Source organism: Trichechus manatus, unplaced genomic scaffold (genome assembly GCF_000243295.1).
Source record: "Trichechus manatus latirostris isolate Lorelei unplaced genomic scaffold, TriManLat1.0 scaffold00046, whole genome shotgun sequence".
Lineage (NCBI taxonomy): Eukaryota > Metazoa > Chordata > Mammalia > Sirenia > Trichechidae > Trichechus > Trichechus manatus.
This window is the reverse complement of record NW_004443982.1, coordinates 5928890-5951328: the sequence shown is the minus strand read 5'-3', so window position 1 is coordinate 5951328 and position 22439 is coordinate 5928890. Positions and strand designations below refer to the sequence as shown.

At 41.1% G+C, this 22439-nt stretch overlaps 1 protein-coding gene across 1 annotated transcript in view; it reads left to right on the top strand.

Moving 5' to 3' along the window:
- Positions 1–14291, top strand: part of JADE3 (jade family PHD finger 3) — a 101701-nt gene extending 87410 nt beyond the window's left edge. Inside the window, exons 8-10 of the mRNA XM_004376905.2 lie at positions 5907–6380; positions 8590–8707; positions 10782–14291. Of these exons, the coding sequence (XP_004376962.2) occupies positions 5907–6380; positions 8590–8707; positions 10782–11689 (1500 nt within the window). The 3' untranslated portion in view covers positions 11690–14291. The remainder of the gene's footprint in view (positions 1–5906; positions 6381–8589; positions 8708–10781) is intronic.
- Positions 14292–22439: the final 8148 nt, after the last annotated feature.

Sequence of the window (22439 nt, the reverse complement as noted above, 5' to 3'; positions counted from 1 at the left end):
TTCTGACTCATAGTGACCCTGTAGGACAGATAGAACTGCCCCATAGGGTTTCCAGGTCTGTAAATTTTTATGGAAGCAGACTGCCACATCTTTCTCCCATGGAGCAGCTGGTGGGTTTGAACCACTGACCTTTCAGTTAGCAGCTGAGCACTTTAACCACTGCGCCAACAGGGCTCCTTGTAGATGATGATAAAAAAAACCAAACCAGTTGCCGTCGAGTCGATTCCAACTCATAGTGATCCTTTAGGACAATAGAACTACCCCATAGGGTTTTCAGGAGCAGCTGGTGGATTTGAACTACAAACCTTTTGGTTAGCAGCCATAGCTCTTAACCGTTACACCACCAGGGCTCCAGAGATGATAATAGTACCTACTTAATAAGTTGGTGAAGAGGTTAGCACAGTGCCTAACAGATAATAAATACTCAGTAAATGTCAGTTATACTAGTAATAGTCCTTGTTTTTATTGTTTCTGTTATTATAATTTCCTAGAGTCACTCTGACTTTGCTGATGGAAAGCCCTAGCACCCATCCAGCCAAAGGAAATGAATCATCAAACATTTTGGACTAGGGTGGGTGCCCCTTTTGACTGTAGAGGGGTATGGGCTTGTCTGAGTTCACATACAAGGTATATTGAAGTCAGAATAAATTGGTGGGCTATCGTGGGTTTGCTGTGAGGCTAATATGGATTTGGCTATGAGGGACATGAACTTCTTTTTAAAAACAAATGCAAATCTTCCTCACATAGGGAAATGGTAAGCAAGCACATCCACTCAGTGACTATAAAAAGTGGTAGTAGTAGAGAAGGAAATGAAATGTTGAGATGAGGGCACCAAAAAAAGAAACAAAAGAGAAAGTGCCTTAATATTTTTCTCATGTTTTTCAGTTTTTATTTAATGAGCACACACCAAATTTTTTTTTTTTAGTAAAGCAAAAAGAAGGGTTTTATTCGGCATATGTTCGAAGAAGCAAAAGTGGGAAATGGACACATATCAAATTTTATGATTAAAATATGTCAATTAAAATCTAGTCTATTAGAAGACTAGGCTGGGGTGGTAACATGTCAGTACAAATTTTTCTAAGACAGTTCTGGTCCCTGCCTTCAGGAGTTTATACTTTATTAAGAGAGGCCAGATTTAAATATAGCAAAAGTTAAATAATACTGCAGTGACATCTGCCCTGCATATTCTTTAGACCTTGCAAAACCTTAGGGATGAGAGATAAGAAGGGGTAGCAGCCACTGTTGGTGCTAGAGTTCAAGTACACAGTAGTTGAAGTAGGTTTGGTGGGCTGTCTTGAACCGTTTATGACTTTGTTTCAGTGACCAAGTTTTAAGCAAATTACCCTTTTACCACTCATTCGTCTGTTCACAGATTTTTGGGGATTGAGGGCAGCCAAATGAACACTGTCCTGCAGTAGGACATGAACTACTGAGAGCATATGCACCAAGCCCCTGGTGTTCCAGGCAGGTGTTTGCTTTTGAAGAGGACACGCTGTTTTCTGTTTTGGGGTAGCAAAATATTTCTCTAAAGAGGAAACAAGTGCCTTAATTCCTAAGTCAGCCTACAATGTTCTGTTTCAAGATTTTTGTTCTAGCCACCCTATCTGATCCAATTTCCATCCCATGGAAACTCCCCTTACCTAAGGGTTCAGGAAAGAACCAGGTGCAAAGCTTTTGGTTGTCCTCTCATAATGGTGCTGTGCAGACAATGTTTATTTCTCCTAGCAGTAGTGTATGACAGTACACATGGAGTACTGCCAACCAGGAAAGCTGACCTGAGCCTTGGTGTCCAGAGTTTTCATTAGGGGTCGACCACATAGATGTAGCTGACCAGCCATATAGACATAGCTTACTGGCCACATAGACACAGCTGACCACCTGTGTTACGGCTGACCTTAATCTCTAGCCCCTCCAGAGACTGAGCTAATATCGGTGACCCAGGCCCCCACCATAAATCACATTGTTGGCATAGACTAGCTGGTGTAGCCCAAGGCCCCCAGGTAAACAAAGACACTCTTATTAGGCAGGACATTTCAAGGCCCTAGAGGTTACCTCCCAGGAGCCAGGGGCAAAGGACCACACCTTTCTTTGGGCAAGGTTCATCCTTTACTGCATAATATGCAAGAGAAATGAAAATGTATGTCCACAAAAAAGCTTATACACAAATTTTCATAGCAGCACAATTTGCAATAGCCAAAAGGTGGAAACAACCCAAATGTTCAACAGATGAATGGTTAAACAAAATGTGGTATATCCATACAATAGAATATTATTTAGCCATAAAAAGTAATGAACTACTGATACGTATTACAACATGAACCTTGAAAGCATTATGCTAAGTGAAAGAAGCCAGACACAAATTTATATGAAATGTCCAGAAGATGCAAATCTATAGAGACTAAGTAGATTAGTGGTTACTTGGAGCTGGTGTTGGGAATGGAGAATGACTACAGATGGGCACAAGATTTCTTTTTGGGGTAATGAATTAGATAGTGGTAATGGTTGCACAACTCTGTAAATATGCTAAAAACCATTGAAATGTATGCTTAAAACTGATAAATTTTATGGTGTGTAAATTATATCTCAGTAAAGCTGTTTAAAAAATAGGCATAATAACACCTTTCTAACACCTTAAGTGATTACAGTGGGGAGATAAAGGAGATGTATGCAAAGGTACTTTGTTTAATAGAATGCTAGACTTTTTTTTTAAGTAAATAAGTATTTGATTGGCACCAAAATTTGGTTCATTTCCCTTTTACCTACCACCAAAATATATAGACTTCCAGCTATAAATATCACAGAATTGACCTTTTTTGAAACTAGATGGGTTTCATGGCAGAGTTTGCTAAGAGACATTTCATTTTTCATCTAAGTACTCAATTCTTGTTTATGTATTGTGTTTTATTTTGAGTAATTTATATTTATGTCTCTACATTCTGTAAGTTTGACCTGGGAGATAATAAGCTCTTTTTAGCTTCCCATTAATAGTAGTTTTATGTCACCTGTTCATCCCCTTGAATAAAAAATAATCCTGCTTTCTCTTCTCATGTTTTTATTGGTTAAATAAACAAACAAACAAACAAAAAACACCCATTGCCCTTGAGTCGATCCCGACTCACTGCCCAATAGGGTTTCCAAGGAGTGGCTGGTTGATTCGAACTGCCAACTTTTTGATTAGCAGCTGAACACTTAAGCACTGCACCACCAGGGCTCCTTTTAGTAGATAGCAAAAGAGTGCTGTGTCCAACACCTTTAGTCTTTTGCTGAAGAATGCTTTTTGCTGCATGTTTTTTAAATGGTTGGCTAGTTTCGTAGTCAAGTAGATAACAGAAGGTACCTAGATAAAAGTACATTTTGGTCTTTTCTTCATCCTGATTTTCACGATTTAAATACATGGAAGTTAAGATTAACGATTTCAGTGCAATGCAAGAAACGTCTCCAGCGGAGCTGACCAAAGCTGAAGTGGGCTGTCTTGAGAGATTGTGAGCTCCTTGTCAGGAGGAGAATTCAGGAAGTGGTTAGATTACCACTTAATTGGAAGGTGGGAATGTGCATGGTGGGGGTGTGGAGGTGGAGAAGCAGGTACTCTAGAGGAAGTTTAAGCAATAATAAATTTGAGACTCCTACTAGGAAGGCTGTTACCAGAAAAAACAGGAAATAGCAAGTGTTGGCGAGGATGTGGAGAAATTGGAACCCTCGTGCATTGCTGGTGGGAATGTAAAATGGTGCAGCTGCTATGGAAAACAGTTTGGCAGTTCCTCAAAAGTTAAACATAGAATTACCATGTGACCCAGCAATTCTACTTCTAGGTATATATCCAAGAGACTTGAAAGCAGGGAGTCAATCAAACATGTACTTGCATGCCAGTGTTCATTGCAGCATAACTTACAATAGCCAAAAGGTAAAAACAACCTAGTTTTGGTATGTATATTTTCACTACAGTTTTTTAAAAATATTCATCAGCAGATGAATGGATAAACAAAATGTGGTACATGCATACAATGGAATATTATTCAGCCATAAAGAGAAATGAAGTTCTGATGCATGCTATGACATGAGTGAACCTTGAAAACATGCTGAGTGAAAGGAGTCAGAATAGAAGAATAAATACTGTGTGATCCTACTTATATGAAATATCTGGAATAGCAAATGTATACAGACAAAAGTTTATCAGTGCTTACCAGGGCACTGGGGAAGAGGGTAGAGCCCTGGTGGCACAGTAGTTAAGAGCTACAGCTGCTAACCAAAAGGTCAGCAGTTCCAATCCACCAGCTGCTCCTTGGACACCCTGTGGGGCAGTTCTACTCTGTCCTGTAGGGTTGCTATGAGTCGGAATTGACTCGATGGCAACAGGTTTGGGTTTTTGGTGTTGGGGAATTATTGCTTAAGGAGTACTGGGTTTCTGTTTGGGGTGATGAAAAACTTTTGGAAATAGTGGTGATGGTTGCATACTTAATGTCACTAAATTGCATACTTAAGAGTGGTCAAAATGGGAAAATTTTTTGTGGTATATATTTTACCACAATTTTAAAAACAAATAAATCAGTAAACTATGTGAGGCTGGATTAGGTGATCTTAGAGAATCTTAGAAGTATCTTCCATCCCTGGAATTCTGGATCCTGTGAAATAGTTTAAATGGAATCTGTCCCATTTAAAGTTTTGGTGGCTGCCAGCATTCTCTTAGGTGTCGAATTTCTCAGTCTGTAATAAGGAAACCTGTCTGTATTCTCTTCTTTTAGTCTTTATTGGTATCCAAGGTCATTCTCTATGTTTAGTTATTAAAAACCCAACACATAAGTAATTGAGCAATCTGCCCTCTGTTGCAGGTTTCCAAAGCAGTTGAGACTTGGCTTTAACCATGAGAATTCCCAGTTTCCTCAGAAATCCTCTCTTGCTTCCCCCTCCCTTCCTCTGCATAAACATATCAATACATCCATTTATCTTTAGAAGGAAAGCAGTAGCATTTTAACCATAACAAATGGCACTTAAGGCAAACAGTGAAGCACAGGAGTATAGCAGTCATGAGCCAGATTCTTCCTGCTCTGCCTCCCTATGAATCTTCAGGGCATGGCACATAGTGATGCTTAATAAATGTGTTAAATCTGTGAATGAATGGCAGAATACTATAAACTTAATTTCAAATTGTCTGTAACCATACTGTCCAAGAGAACTTGCTACAATAATAGAAGTGTTTACATCTATGCTGTTCAATGTAGTTGAAATGTGGCTACTGTGACTGAGGAACTGAATTTTTTATTTTATGTATTTTAATAAATTTAAATAGCTACTTGTGGTTAGTGGCTACCAGGTTGTACAGCGCAACTCTGTTTTAAGAACGTTTGCAAGAAATTAGGTTATTTCTTGAAGTATATTGGAGTTACTGTGACCTTTTTAGAACTAGTGGATTCTCTAGCAATAAGAATCACTTTGCTTTTCCTTTCATTTGTTCAGAATCATTTTTTAGCACCTACTTGTTCAATAGGTGATGGTGATGCAAAGGTGAATGACATAGCTTCTGTCTTTTTAAGAACTATGACCAGGGATTTGACAATTATTATAGATACAGTGTGACGGGACCATTGTAGAAGCATGTGTAAGTTGATGTGGGGACACAGAAAAGGGACAACAGGACTGTTTAATGAGGGTCAAGGAAGGCTTTTTGGAAAAACTTAATGACTGAGCCAAAACCTTAAAAGAGAATTTGTTTTGTTTTTTAACCTCTGTTTTTGCTGTTTTCTGTGAGAGCAGATTTCCTGGGTTACTTGTAAAGCAGCTGTCATGGTCAATTTAAGACCAACTTTTCCCATTTTTCCTTTGCTTCCTATGAGCTTTCAATTTAACCCCCTGGAACATAGGCCTCCCCACCCTCCGGCACTACTGCCTTGACACATCTTTTCTTCCCGCAGTGCTCAGTGAAAAGCTGCATCACTGCTTTCCATGTCACCTGTGCCTTTGAGCACAGCCTAGAGATGAAGACCATTCTAGATGAGGGAGATGAAGTGAAGTTCAAGTCGTACTGCCTCAAGCACAGCCAAAACAAGCAGAACCCCCTGGTGGAGGCCGAGCACCCCACACACAGGGGTGCAGAGCAGAGCCAGGCCAAAAGTGAGAAGACCAGCCTGCGGGCACAGAAGCTTCGGGAGCTGGAGGAGGAGTTCTATTCCCTGGTCCGTGTGGAAGATGTGGCCACAGAGCTGGGGCTGCCCACACTGGCTGTGGACTTTATCTACAACTACTGGAAACTGAAGCGGAAAAGTAACTTCAATAAGCCATTATTTCCTCCAAAGGAAGATGAAGAAAATGGCCTGGTGCAGCCAAAAGAGGACAGCATTCACACCCGCATGAGAATGTTTATGCACCTACGACAGGATCTGGAAAGGGTAAGGTAACCAGCAATGACTAGAGTGTAGATCTAGGCCTGCGTAGAAATGGAGGTCCCACATCCACTTAGGTCAGCTGATTATATAGGGGGCTTCTGTGTCTTTGTTAATCTTCTGATTTCATTGTGGCGCCAGACATTGAGCTCTGTTTAGATTTTGACAAACACATTCAAGGGATTGGAGAGGCCTCACTTATATGCTCTATGAACTTTATTTTTTTTTATTTTTTCCCCATACAAAAATTTATACATACATTGTTATGTGACTCTAATTGCTCTCCCCATACTGTGACAGCACACTCCTCCTTTCCACTCCTGATTCCCCATGTCCATTCAACCGGCTCCTAACCCTCTCTGCCTTCCCATCTCACCTCCGGACAGAAGCTGCCCATTTAGTCTCTTGTATCTACTTGAGCTAAGAGACACACTCCTCACGAGTATCGCTTTATGTCCCACAGTCCAGTCCAATCCCTGTCTGAAGAGTTGGCCTCGGATGCTCTATGAACTTTAAATTTAAAATAAATTCTCATTTGATTTTCTTTTTATTCAATATTGAGCCTAAATTGGCTCAGCTATATTTTACTGACATACTTATGAGAGTACAGACTGAAGAAAGGATGCATTTTGTTCAGGAAAGCACTACTGACATTTTGGACTGGATAGTTCTTTGTAGTGGGGGAGTTGTCCTGTATATACAATATTTAGCAGGATCCCTGGACTATCCACTAGATGCCATTAACAACCCCCCTCCAGTTGTGACAACCAAAAATCTCCAGACATTAACAAATGTCCCCTGAGGTCAAAATCATCCCTGGCTGAGAGCCATTGCACTAGGTAATTCATTTTAACTCATGATATGTTTATCAGGTATCTACCAAATTAGGAGCTACAGGAGTTCAAAAATAAGCCAGGTCTCTCATTGCAATAGTGTAAAAATATGTTTGTAGAAATGAGGTCATCTGAATAAATAAATATCCCTGTGTGACAAGGATGGCGTTATAGGTGTATTTATCATTAAAAATTATTTGTAAAATTAAAAAAAAATAAGCCAGGTACTGGGTTTACGCTAGAAAATTTCATAATCAAGTATAATTATAGAAATGGCTTGTTTTCTTTCTTCTGCTATGATTTGAATGAGAACTAATAGATTTGACTTATTCTTTAAAATTTAACACACATCATAAAGATCATTCTAAATTTTTTATTCAGAAGTTCCAAACTGGCAGTTTCTGTGCTAACTTAGGTTTCAGATGTATTGTTTGGTCAGTACAGTGTTTTCAGAAAATATAAACCCAAAAGCATGATCCATCGTTTAAAAATCAGAAGTTTTTGTATAAAAGACTGGATTTGTAACCTCTCTTGAGACATCTGATCTGGCACTCCTGAGCTTCCATTTCCACAGGGCAAAAATTGGCTGGTGCAGAGCAGCATCAGAGTTTTTTAGGTGGGACATGCACCTGAGAGACATCGCTCATTTATCTAACACACATGGCAGTTGTAAGCATTTACGTTTATAAACCCTAAAAAAAAAATTAACACACATGCTAAATATATATATGTATCACTTATTACGTACCAACACTATTCTGAGCATTTTATGAATATTATTAACTCATTTAATCCTAGCATGACCGTGAAGAAAGTCCTATTATTATCCTCTTTACAGATGAATAAACTGGGGCACAGAAAGGTCGAGTAATTTGTCCAGATGAGAATTTCACCCTTGTGGCTGTGGAAACCTGGTTGAGCTGAAAGTATGAGCAAAAAAGTTACTTCCAGTCTTTCCAACAGACCTATATCCTGCTGGTCCAGCGCTCATTAGAAAATTGTACTGGATCCAGCATTGCCATTGTTTGTACTCAGGGATCTGAAAGAAAGGCAGAAATGTTAAACCATCGTTCGATCTTTCCAGCCTGGCTGTGCAAATAAATATTGAGCCCATAACTCTGCAGGGAGAATAGGTTTCAGGAGGTGACTTTGGAGCATTTTGCTTGTGCTGCTGGTTTATATGGAAACCACGATCCCACAACCAACCATGCTGCATGAATTCCTGTGGAGCGGGTCTCATTATGCAGCTCTTGGGTTCTCTCTTCTCTCCTCATCCCCAAATCCCACTAGAGTTAGTTGTCTTAATTTTAGCTATACAGTTTCAATTGTCAGGTTTGCTTAACATGACAAAAATCTTTATTTGCTGGTGATTGGGCTTTCAGGTCCGAAATCTGTGCTACATGATAAGCAGGCGAGAGAAGCTAAAACTGGCACACAGCAAAATACAAGAACAGATCTTCGGTTTGCAAGTCCAGCTTGTTAACCAGGAAATTGCTGCAGGTAACCTGCATATATATTAAAGATGTTCTAACAAATACATAGACTGTTTACATCCTATTTTAACAATTTAAGCTTTATGTCAGTTGTTTCACTTAAAGATCTTAAAAAGTTCTTGTCAAATATCTGATTTACTCTATTTCAACCCTGATATAACATGACCCATTTCACTGTTGATTCATGAGGCAAGAAATTCCAGGGTGAGTGTGGCAGGGCTTTGGATCTAGGGCAGATAATATAGGTCCCAGATAGATATTAGGGGCCATTAGTTGGAACCATGAAATTGTTCTTCCTTTGCAGCATAATCATTGAATTCATTTATAAATCAATAGGATAGAACCTAATCCTAGTTTCTGGAAAACATTTCCTTCCAGGGTTACTCATTTTAATAATCTGTTCAAACAAATCCTTAGCCAGAAATTAGGCGATCTGGATTCTTGTCTTTTCATTTATTCGTTCACTAATAATTGTTGAGCACCTGCTGTGGACTAAGAATTGAGCTAGAAGATAGAACAGTCAATAAGACAGAGTCCCTACCTGCAGGGTGCACTGCCCACTTGGTGAGAGAGACAGGTGAGCAGAACTACAGTGTCCTAAACATGATGAGGAGCCCTGGTGGCACAGTGGTTAAGCGTTTGGCTGCTAACCAAAAGGTTGGCAATTCAAATCTACCAGGTGCTCCTTGGAAACCCTGTGGGGTGGTTCTACTCTGTCCTATAGGGTCACTATGAGTCCGAATCGACTTGATGGCAATGGCGTTTTTTTTTTTAAAGCATGAGTTTGGCTGGAATGATGACAGTCATACTCAGTGACACTTGTAACCTCCCTATACTTCATTTAACACAGAGGTTGGTGACAGAGCCTGTGCAACTGGGGGTCTCTGGGTAGGTAGAATCTAGCTCATGCCAAGGGTCAGCCATAGGGCAAGGGAGACATCCAGAAATGAGGTATCAGGTAGGCATAAGAGGCTGCCACCTGCTGATGTGTGTCACTGGTCACAGCAGAGTGGTGTAGCAGGAGGGCAGCAGGGCTGCTCAGCCACAAGGGCAGTGTGACAGGCACAGCAAGGGGAACCAAAGGACAGCAAGGAAGAGTACTTGGCATGTCAAGGAAATTGGTCTCTAGCCCAGGTGGCTTCTGATTGGTAGGAGCCAGCCTCAGTATGGCTTGTGTCATTAGCAGGTGGCAGCCCCTGGCAGACATGGTGGCTGTGGGCATTCAACATGAACCCTTAGGGAATAAATTCTGGCCATTGGGACACTTAAAAGCTGTCCTCTATATATACCATTTTTGTGGGATTACTGTAAGATGGTAATGGCAAAGGTCAAGTCTGTCTGCAAGGAGGAGTTGTTTGGTAGTGGTTTTTGAATTTCAGAGCACTCAGAATAATAGAGGAAGACCTTTATAACTATGATTGTACAGTGACATACCCAGGTAACTTCTTGCCAATACTCCCCAGGCCAAGCCCATAGCAGGCCATGGACAGGAACATCATGATTCTTTTCTGCTGGTCTTACCACTACAAAACCTCCCCCACACCTCCAGAATGGTCATTCATAGTCAGGAAATTATTCTACGTTAAGGACATAAAATACACAGAGACCACCCATACCACTCCTGCTAATGCCAGTTTAAAACACTTACTCCCATACTCTTCACCCACCGAAAACGGCTACATTTCTGAGGATTTATATTTAATTTGTTTTAGGAAGACCAGGAGAGATTGGAGGATGGGGTCCAAAATGTCTATGTTTAAAGCACATTCTAAGTGTTGTGCAGTACCCACACTTGCACACACACAGACACATAGATATGGAGACCCTGTTCTAAACCATTACCAGTAATAACTCTTTTCAGAAATGGAAGGGGCAGATAGGGATGCAGGAGACTTTGTGATCATTTTACAGATTGGGAGAGCAGAGGTGAAGAGGCTGGGAGTCGCACAGCAAACATACATATCAAATACATGTGCTTGTTAAACATTTAGGACAAGCGGGTATATGAACTCACTCTGCCATAAGGCTGTGCACCATTATTTAAATCAGTTGTTAAAATGAATCTTTCTTTTTGATCTCAGGACTTCCTTTGACAAGTGCACTAGAAAACTCACTATTTTACCCACCACCGAGAATTACCTTAAAGTTAAAAATGCCTAGATCAACCCTGGAAGACTGCAAAAACAGCTCCACAGAGCCTGATCATGGACCCCTCTCAACTGATAGCGGCTCCCCTGTTGTTAATAGAAGGAGCGTGCAGGTGCCTCAGGAGTCACTAGAAATGAGAGTGAAATCATACCCAAGACATCCACTAGAGAGCAAGAGTAACTGTTTGCTGACCAGTCTCAGCCATTCTAGGAGTGAAGCAAAGGATTCCAGTCCTGCTTGGAAAACTCCATCTCCAGAGTTCTATCATGGGCAGTCATTGGGTAAGCCTCTGGTCCTTCAGGCTGCCCTGCATGGACAGTCTTCCATTGGGAACGGGAAAATTCAGCCAAACTCCAGGCTTGCCAAATCCAATGGCCTGGAGGACAGTTTGTCTGGAGAAGTCACCCAAAAAGACAGCTCGAGTGAGATGTCCTGCGGCCAGGAGTCCATGCTCAGCTCCCACTTGGCCAGTCAGGGCAGCTTTAGAAAATCTACCGTGGAACACTTTGGCAGGTCCTTTAAGGAGGCCACCAACAGGTGGGTGAGGACCACAGAGGACCTCCAATGCTGTGTGAAGCCAACCAAGATTAACCCCAAGGAGCAGCTCTGGGGTAAGCAGCTTCTCAGGCGGTCTGCAGGGAAAGCTCCGTATCAAGAAAACGATGGGTATTGCCCAGATTTGGAGCTGAGTGATTCAGAAGCAGAAAGCGAAGAGAATAAAGAGAAAGTCAAGCTAAGGAGAGACAGCTCAGACAGGGAAAATCCTCCCCGTGACTCCAGACGGGATTGCCATGGTAAAAACAAGACTCATCTGCTTTCCAACAGTTCAATGCAAAGGTGATTAGAAACTTCCAAATATAACACAACCTTTGCCTTTGGGGAAAACCCACACACCAAAAGGACTCTAGCATATGTTAGGAGGAATTGCAGTAAAACTTTTCCACAGTACACTGACTTGTAGTTTTTCAAGTCTAGTTTTCACAAGCACATTGTAGGAATCGCAGATTATCTGGGTTTTGTTTTAGTTTTTGTTTGTTTGTTGTTTGTGTTTTGGTCAGAGGCTATTGGGAACAGCTGGGTCCAGAGTATTTATTCACTAAATACTCTGGGGCTGCTTTCCAGTTATATTAACATATTGGTGAGCATATGTATTAAGAGTCCTTACGTTGTTAGTGGGATTTGCAAGAGACCATGATTATCAGACACTAAAACTACTTATCTTTTGAAGCTACAGCGCCTATCTATAGGAAGTTTCTAACTCCACTGGTATCTGTAAACCTTCTTCAGGGAGAGACCAGGAGACCAATTATCTGACATACTATTAAACTCACTACCCCCTTCCTTTGCTCTGCACAAGGCTGGGTTCCTTTCACAGTATCTTAAGTTACTGAGTCAATACTCTACTAATGCTTATAGATGTCCAGTGCCTGCTCCTAGACTTGCTTGTCGGGGATGCACTTGTAACAATTTCACCCAGCTAACAAGCATAGAAGGTTAACTTGTGGATAGTGTTTACAAAAGTAGATGTTCTACTTCCAAGGAAAATGCTCTGATTCTGTTTAGGCAGTTGTGAAGGATCCCAGAGCCTTTCCCAAAATGAGACCATCTCGGGGGTATTTGTACCAGGTCAGGGTTTTTGTGTTGTTGTTTTCAAATACATTTGACTAAAATAAGTTTGGCTGTCAGTTTTGTATACCTGTTTTAATGTTTATATAATTTTTATTGAGGTATAATTAAAATACACTAAAATGCACAGAGGTTAAGTATTCTTACCTGCTTAATTTTGAAACAAATTTTTATTGTCAAACAATTTGAAAGCATGTGTTTTAAACCATGGGTATAATTTAGCTTTGTGTCAACCTTGAACCAGAGGCAGTTTCCCAGACAAAAAGTTGAAGCTGTTTTTTAGAAGTTGTGTATAGCCTGTTCCCAAACTGTCAACCTTGGTTAATTTCTGGGAAGAAGGGAATGAGTGCATTTTAGGGAAATAGAAACCTGTCTGCTTCCCATTCAAAGAAGAGGAAAATGTTGCAATTTTAAACATGTGATGCAGACTATAATTCTCAGCTCTCTTGTCTTCTTAGCCTTAAATTAATATTCCCTTTCTTCTGGTTTGGGAAAGGGTAGAGAGAATTTTCAGACAAAAGTGCCCTGTTTTAGAATTTTCTAAGTTTCTTACTGGTGAAACAGCCCGGCTGCAGTAGATGCCTGTTAGTAAGGGCAGGGGTTCTTCTCTCCATCAATATGGAAAACTCAGCAGTTTTCCATTCCCCTGCCTTTGCTCTTGTAGCCTTGTTAATGATTTCCTTTGCTTTTTGTTTGCTCCTTTTGGCTACTTCTGTATTTCGCCTCTCTGGCTACATCTTCAGAATGTTTCTTTTGTGCCTGTGTACATATGTGAAGATGCCATAGCATGTGTGGTGAGTTTCCTGTATTTTGTTTGAATGGAAGAAGCTATGGATCATCCAAAATGGAGAGAATTTCCCCTATTTGTACACTAGGTTTCTGTGCTTTTTCTTTGACTTCTTCTTGAGTAAATAATAAATTGACACCTTCATGGTAATGAAACTATGGTGGAGCTGTACTGTGAACTTCTTATGTTAGAGGCCAATGCAGTAGCCTTTGTCCTTTCATGCCTTTCCATTCTGAGTGAGTGAGCAGAAAAGCAAACATTGAAACAGTGTTTCAGCCAAATTCCATATGTCATGCCATTGGGAGAGTATTGACTAAAATAATTCCAGTCAGGGAAGTATAGTTGTGATATTTTTACAGAATTTTCCTAGATAAATGAAGGAGCCTTCAGTTGTGTACTTTTCAATTGTCCCAAAATGTATTTGCTACAGTTTGCTGTCGTTTGAAGTATTACCTCTTAACCTTGTTTATTAATTTGTTTTTCATTTTGTCTTATATAGTCCAGTTTTCCAAGATAAACTCAGTCTTTTTTTAATGTCACCTTTTTACAATACTTTTTCATTAAATTATGAAAACTGCTAACTACTGTCAGTTGTGGTAATTTTTTACTTTGGCATTTATTTGGGTTTTGGAAAATCTTATGTATGTTCCTTCTATATTTAAAAAAATCTTATTCATTAAACAAAACAAATAGATGGTTGGGGGGAGAGGAAGAGGAATTGAATGTCATGTCACATATCAGGGACCAAAGATAACTCTGGGGACTTGTACTCTACCCAAGAAGTTACCATTTCATCAGGATAATAAGATAAAGACCACAGAATCATCATAATAATCACCAGGGAAATAGATCCTATCTAAAGTCACAAGGTTCAGAAGACATCACTTCAGTATTCCTTGTAGTACTCATTCTATTTGGAGTCGTGTGAGTATATTAATGTTTTAGAGGTTGTACAGTGTCATGGGAGAGACTTTGAGGGCATTATAAACATTTTTCATTATATTTGAGAAATGTATTTGCCAAAGGTCAGTGGGTAAATCAGTAGTGAAGACAGGTAAATGGTGCGGTGGTTTTTCTACTCTCCTCTCTCTTTTGTTTGTTAATGGATAACTGTTTGGATCTGGTAAATCATTAGACAAAATGTTGGAGAACTGAAACTACAGATATACCCTGGTATAGCCAACAAAAGCTGTTAGGTTTATACCAGTGTATATATTTGCACCAGGAGGTGAACCTTTGTCTTTGTGTTGAAGAAACTTTAAAATTCAGAGAAGAAACCAGAGGAAGCACAGTCCTGGGGTTTTTTCTGTCCTGGACCTCACAATCCTAAGAATGCATGCTGACCCTTAAGAATCGAGGAGAAGTAAATGATAAGGGTAAAAACTTATTTACCACTGAATAACTTTCATGTGGTATTTTTTAAAAATGTATCTTATTTATAATGATTTTATTAGACTTTCACAACCATATTCAGCTATTTTCAAGTTTTATGGAAAGCAGCTGTTGTGTAGTGATTTAAAAAAATAAGTTTTAGTTAATAAATGAAGGCACAACCTGAGGCCATCACTCCTATTCAGGGAGCTCTGTAACACTCTGTCTGGCACTGTTAAATAAGGCTTCTGTGAATTCAGTTGATTTCATTTCAAGGATTAGAACAAATTTCATGACCTGGAGAAGTGAGGGCAGTTGTCCTTAAAACGAGTCTGGAGTCGGGGAGAGGCTCAAGCCCAAGACTGGTGTCCCCTGCTCTGTCCAGTCACTGATAAGTTCTTTAATCTGATGCTCCCTAAATACATTTATTATCTTGATAAACTCAAGTGCATCCATCATTTCTCATCTTGTTAAGATGAGTTTGAGTGTGAACTGTCCATCCTCAAGATCTGGACACCTCAAGCTTTAAATTTTCTTCCCATCTCCTCACCACTCCTCCCCCCGCCCCACCTCCTCAATTTCATTTATTATAACTGAATGCCAGGTTATAAACAAGCTGAAAAGATGGAATTGGGCTGATTAAGCTGTACTTATTATAGCGAGATATCTGAATTTGGGAACCATTTGCAGAACCTCCTTCTGCTCAGCATTGCTTTCTAAAGTATTGCCAAGATGTTAATGAAGTTGCGTCCACAAATTACACGTGGTACTGGGTCTCATTTTATAGTCATTTCTCACATGATGAAAAACCTCATTCTAAGAATTGTTAATAGTTTGAAAATTATAATCTCATTGAATTAATCTCAGCCTCAAAACAGAAAGACACTTCAGATTAGGCAGTTGCCGTTTTAGATCATTCAATTGTTGTTGGGTGCATCAAGTCAATTCCAACTCATGGCAACCCCATATGACAGTAGAACTGCCACATGGGGTTTTCTTGGCTGAAATCTACAGAAGCAGATCGCCAGGTCTTTCTCCTGCGGATCCACTGGGTAGGTTTGAACTGCCAGTCTTCCAGTCAGCAGCCAAGCACTTAACCATTGCACCACCAGGACTCCTTGTCACTAACTTAGGGGAAAAAACATTAAATACTTATTTCTGCTTCAGGAAAGCCTGACGTATGTACCAAGGTTCTAGTAATAAACTTTTTCTCTTTTCACTCTAACTTTTGTTCTGCTTTCCAAGACAGGATCTCTGGTTAACTCTGCCCCACGTATCTGCAAATGGAGGTGGCCCTAGGGACAAAACCAACAATGGTGTTCACAAGGCTGTTGTTGGCTGTGTACAGTACTGTGGCCACTCATGAGTCTTTTCAGTCATATTTGCCCACAGATATAACAGTTAACAAGAAGTAGTCAGTGAACAAGATCAAACAGGGTTGTCCACATCTTTGATGCAGTGTCCTCATCCCCCAGTCTTCAGAGATGGACTAAGAACCACACAGACAAAGACCAGGCTAAAGGTCAGTTTCAAGACATCTACTCATGTCCCTTAGTGAAGCCAACCAAGATCAAAACCCTTGGTAGGTCAGGTCAGGAAACTTGTTTGGAACCAATCAAGCCTTCAAATAATAAGAATGACAATATTCATCGAGCCTTTACTCTGTGACAGGCCCTTTGCCAAACTTTTTACATGAACTACCTTATATTTAGTTTTCATGACAACCATATGAAAATGGTACTATTAGCTCCATTTTACAGATGTGGGAACTGAGGCCAAATGATTAAGACAACTGTTCAAGCCCCCACAGCTAGTATACAGCAGGATCGGGACTAGAACCTATGAGGCTGCCTCTACAGCTCATACTCAGTCACTTTGCTTGACTGTGTGCCCAAAGCCCCCTCTCTAAGCATTTCTATCCACAGCTTCCTCCTAAAGGAAGCAACCTGAGTTGGGGTTTAGTCATATGGGTTCTGTACAATTTGACCCTTGACACCTTGGACAGAGCTGGATGGATCAAAATGGGAGTTATCTAACACAAAGGCAACTAGTTGAGAGGCTCACATCCAAGAACAAGATAATTCAAACAAATCTGGACAGGCCAGAGCTAGACACAGTGAAGCTAGAACTCTAGGACCTGGTGAGCTTGCCTTCTCCATAGCTAGTCTGACCTGTCACTGGGTGTAGTAGGCTGAATAATAGCCCTCCAAGAATGTCCACATCCTAATCCCTGGGACCTGTGAATTAGTTACCTTACGAGGTAAAAATGACTTTGCAGATGTGATTAAGTTAAGGATCCTGAGATGGGGAAATTATCCTGGATTGTCTGGGTGGGCTCTATAATCACAAAGGTCCTTATAAGAGGGAGACAGGAGGATCAGAGTGAGGAGATGTGACAATGGAAGCAAGAGACTGGAATGATGCCAGGAAGGGGCCATGAGCCAAGGAATGCAAGCAGCCTCTAGAAGCTGAAAGGAAACTGATTCTCCTCTAAAGTCTCCAGAAGGAAGGCAGCCCTGCCCACACCTTGGTTTGAATTTCTGTTGCTTTAAGCCACTAAGTTTGTGGCAATTTGTTACAGCAACAATAGAAAGCTAGTACACTGGTAGGGAGCAAGTGTTCCTTACTCTTTCAGGCGAGCATTCCTCCTTCCCAACAGGCCCATCTGGACTGTGCTACTTTCAACTAGTCCTGTGCTTTCCCTCTTAGTTGAAACGGTTTCTTGAAATGGAAAATAAGTGATTTTTCCATCAATAAAATCCTCCCCTGTAGAAACTAGTTTTTTCTGCTCTCCACACCTTTTCCAAGGTAGCCTTCAGTACTTCTCAGGTAGCCTTGGGTAATCCTCCATGGATCTGCTTAATCCACTGTGACCGGATCTGGCACTGCCTGGGGAGTTCCTGTTGTCTGAAAAACTGTCCAAGAGAAGTAGAAGTAATTCCCTGAGTGGAAATAATTCCTTCCAGGGCAAAGGTGAAGGAAGGCTGGTGTGTCTCATTATAAGGAGCAATGCTGTGATTATCAGAGCTCCTTACAAGAATCCTAAAAGGAAGTGGGCTGCCTGGAGGGTTAGGAGGTTCTCGAAGACCCAGGTACCTGTGCAGAGCTGGGGGATTAAAAAATACAACTCTGCTGCCTACAAGAAATCTACTTTAAATATAAAGACATACTCTTATGACTCATGGAAGTTCTCATGGGGACTTCTGAATGTAACACTGCAACTTTTCCATACAAAACACTCACCTAAGCAGCCTCTGCATGATCTCAAACCCGAAGGTTTGGTTTTCTGAAAAGGACATCAGAGAAAAACTACCCTTGAGCCTCAGTGAAAAAAATCTTATCAGGTACTTAAAGCCTCAGTGGGAAAGACCTTATCAGGTACTGTTAACAACTCTAAATTATTGATATTTAAGTTAGTATTTCCCAACCTAAAAGCTATACATCACTTTATCCTGACTACTGGAAGTCCATTCCATTGGGACACTAAACATATGATTCTTAGGAATCCTCCAGAAACTGCTGACCACAGAAATGGACAGCTTCTGTCCAAAATTAATTTTCTGATTCTTCAGCAACCCTTTTTCCTTTCCTCTACTACTCACATTGCCTACTATTGTACTTTACACCCTCCAGTAACTGACTAAAAGCCTTTCAGTATGATCCCCCTTATCTTCATCCTGTTCCTTAACAAAACACTGATGTTTTTCTCAAACCATAGCTCTGCTCTTAATTTAACTGTTTGCTGACAAAAATGTAATAGCTCTTCCTTTAAATACTTTAGAAGGTACATTTCCTTTTATAGGCTCCTTCTGGTTCTTAAGTTCTCTCACATTATTAATCCCAAACTTTGGTCTTATAAAAATTGTTCCTGGACCTCATGTCAACAAAATGCTTCTGCTGAGGTCATTACAACCCTATTAGCAAAACCTAGCCCATCAAAAATGAAAAGCAATATTAGGGCTATGCCTGGCTGCAATCATTTGTTCTCTTCAGAGACACTCTAGCGTCCTTTGCAGAAACTGTTTTAACTCTACTCAACGAATCTGCATATTTCAAGGGACATAACATTAGCTCATGCTAACTGATAAAGTCTGTGCCCCATTAGGATATCATTTCATCTGTAGACATCAGACTTACATCCACCTCCACACACTAACTTACCCAGTATATTTGGGGTAATTGTTAAGATTTTCAGATATTTAAAACTACCTCCCCTCCTGTGGATTATGTTTTTCTAAAAAGAAAAGGCAAGCACAAGCTAATTTAGATAACTCCCAGGAGAGATAGCTGACTCTGTCTTCATGCATACTCTGTGCATAAAGTATTACAATTCCCACAGTGGTGAAAAAGTGGTTCAAAACTTCTCTCTGACCCTAAAAAAAAAACAGTTGCCATCGAGTCAGCTCCAAAGTATGTATGTATGCTCTATGTATGTCAGAATAAGTTTTCAATGGCTGTGATCCATATGGTTTTCAATGGCTGTGATCTTTTGGAAGTAGATTGCCAGGGCTTTCTTCTGAGGTGCCTCTGGGTGGATTCAAACCACGAGTCTTTTAGTTAGTAGCAGAGCACTTAACTGTTTGCACCCCCCAGGGACTCTCTCTGACCCTAGCAGATTCAATAAATGGCTCATCTTCTACTCTAGAAGCCCAACAAATTTAGATTCATTAGCCAGAATTATAATGAACAATCGCACAGCTCTTGATTTCCTTTTGATAGTCAAGGGGGAGTTTGTGCTTTAGCAAACACTTCTTGCTGCACCTATGTAAATACTACAGGTCAAGTAGAACAGTCCTTGATGAGTCTAAAAGAAAAAGCCACCTGGATCTCTAAAACAGATGGACTTTGGACTTTGGAACATGTTTCATTGCCTGGGTGTGGTAATCTAGGCCCGTCTTCAGGGTCTATTACAAAGCCTAATAATCATCTTGTTTCTAGTAATTGCTTGTGTCGCATTTGGCCAATGTACTTTGTCCAGAATCTTAAATGCTACTGTGCAGCCACTGTCACGTCAGAGGATTCAACAACCCACCCTGTAATAAAAGGAGCAGGAGAGACTAACCCTAGTCCTACTATAGACCACTTTATCTGAGCCACCTCCAGATCAGCAAAATCTTGGCAATGGTGAAGATCAGAATATCATAGATTAATGTCTTATGGCCTGACTTTTGCCGTTGGACAAAAGGTGGGACTGAGAAGAAGAAATGCACATCCAGGACCTGGACTCGCATCCATAGTGAGGCCTTGATGCTCTGTTGAACACAATTTCACAGAACACCAACATCAGACAAAGCCACTCAGTGACTGATGGATGAAGACAAAAACAAGACTAATCATTAACATTGTCCAAATCACAAAAATGACCAAACATCACCCCATCCTGACTTATATGAGTGAATGCTGCTGCTTTATCAATCACTCCATTCTTCTCACATTCTAGATAACAAGATACCCAATCATACCCCTGCTTCTTGACAGCATCTAATCCTTGAGTCCTCCCCAAAATCACCTAATACAAGGCCAAATCCTCTAAAGGTTCTTTCTAACACCATCTGTCTTAGTCATCTAGTGCTGCTATAACAGAAATACCATAAGTGGATAGCTTTAAGAAAGAGAAATTTATTCTCTTCACAGTTTAGGAGACTAGAAGTCCGAATTCAGGGTGCCAGCTCCAGGGGAAGGCTTTATCTGTTGGCTCTGGGGGAAGGTCCATGTCATCCACCTTTCCGCTCGAGGAGCTTCTCAGCGCAGGGACCCTGGGTCCAAAAGATGCGCTATTCTCCTGGCTCTTGTTTCTTGTGGTACGAGGTCCCCATCTCTCTGCTCGCTTCTCTCTTTTATATCTCAAAAGAGATTGACTTAAGACACAACCTAATCTTCTAGATTGAGTCCTGCCTCATTATCATAACTGCCTCTAATCCTGCCTCATTAACATCATAAGAGGTAGGATTTACAACACATAGGAAAATCACATCAGATGACATAATGGTGGACAGTCACACAATACTGGGAATCATGGCCTAGCCAAGTTGACACACGTTTTAGGGGGACACAATCCATAACATTCCACCCACAAATTCATGTTTTTGCCACATGTAAAACATATTCACCCCATCATATCATAGCAAAAGTCTTAATTCAACTCCAAGTCCAAAATCCAAAAATTCCTCTTCATCTGTGAAATCTAGAATACAAGTTATCTGCTTCCAAAGTACAATGGTGGGACAGGTACAAGGTAGACATTTCCATTACAAATGGGAGAAATTGGAGGGAAAGAAGGGATAACAGACACTAAGCAAGTCAGCAAAACACATTACAGTAGCTTTCAAGGCTTAAAAATAATCCTCTGTCCTCCGAGACCATTTACACAAGGCCCTACCCTCCAGATTCTAGGTATTGGCCACACTCTCTGGATTCTGAGTGGAGGCCCCTCAACTCTGGGCTTCAGCTCTGCCTTCCAGGCCCACTGAAATGTCCAGTCTGATCCCTCAGCTTTAGGTGGCCCCCTTCTCCTAGTCCATCTCAATGGTGGTGCCATCCTTTGAGACCTCAGAAGTCGTGTCCGTACCCTTTGAGACTGAGGCAGCTCTGCTTCCTGTGTTCCTTGTCTCTTCAGCTTCTGCTTCCTGGTTCCTTGGCCTCTCAGCCCCTCGGCCCTCGCTGCCCGCGTCTACCCTGCTGGGGCAAGTGTTCCAAAGTTCTAGCTCCACCAGTAAGTGCCTGGAGGCCTGGAGGCACCCCAATCCACCAGTAAACTTTGGCCGGAAGGCACTCAGCTGTCTTGCTCCTTGGGTTGGCAAGCCTAGCTCCACCAATAAGTGCCCAGAGGCACCCCACTCTACTAGAAAGCTTCCTGTGCAAAGGCACTCAGTTCTCTCACTCCGTGTGTTGGCTCCAGAGCTGTCTTGTGCTGGTCTCCTCGTTCTGTTGCTGCCTTTTCTCTGCTGCTGCTTCTCACCGTCTGTGCCATCTGCAGTGTACCAGCTCTCCTCACTTCTGAGTCCTCACCAGAATTGTCTTTGATGTCCATAATTCCACCAACAGTGTCTTCAAGGCAGTTTAGGCTTTTACTATTAGGCACTTTAAAAGTCTTCCAGCCTCCATCCATTCACGGTTTCAAAACTGCTTCTGCATTTTAGGTATCTGTTAGAGCAGCACCCCACTCTGTCTTTGTCACCTAGTACTGCTATAACAGAAATACCACAAGTGGATGGCTTTAACAAAGAGAAATTTATTCTCTCACAGTCTAGGAGGCTAGAAGTCCGAATTCAGGGTGTCAACTCCAGGGGAAAGCTTTCTCTCTCTGTCAGCTCTGAGGGAAAGTCCTTGTCATCAATCTTCCCTGGTCGAGGAGCTTCTCAGCACAGGGACCCCAGGTCCAAAGGACATGCTATTATCCTGGCTCTTGTTTCTTGGTGGTATGAGGTCCCCAGGTCTCTCTGCTCGCTTCTCTCTTTTATATCTCAAAAGATATCGACTTAAGATACAACCTAATCTTGTAGATTGAGTCCTGCCTCATTATCATAACTGCCTCTAATCCTGCCTCATAGAGGTAGGATTTACAACACATAGGAAAATCACATCAGATGACAAAATGGACAATCACACAATACTGGGAATCACGGCCTAGCCAAGTTGACACACATTTTGGGGGGACACAATTCAATCCGTGACACCATCTTACTGAGATGTCCCATAGTTACACTAAGTGTGTGTTCTCTCTCATTGTAAGGAGTCAGTGAACCCAGATTTGTTCACCTAGAAGTGTCTTTGAAGGGCATTTATATTGTAATAAAAGATCCAGTAT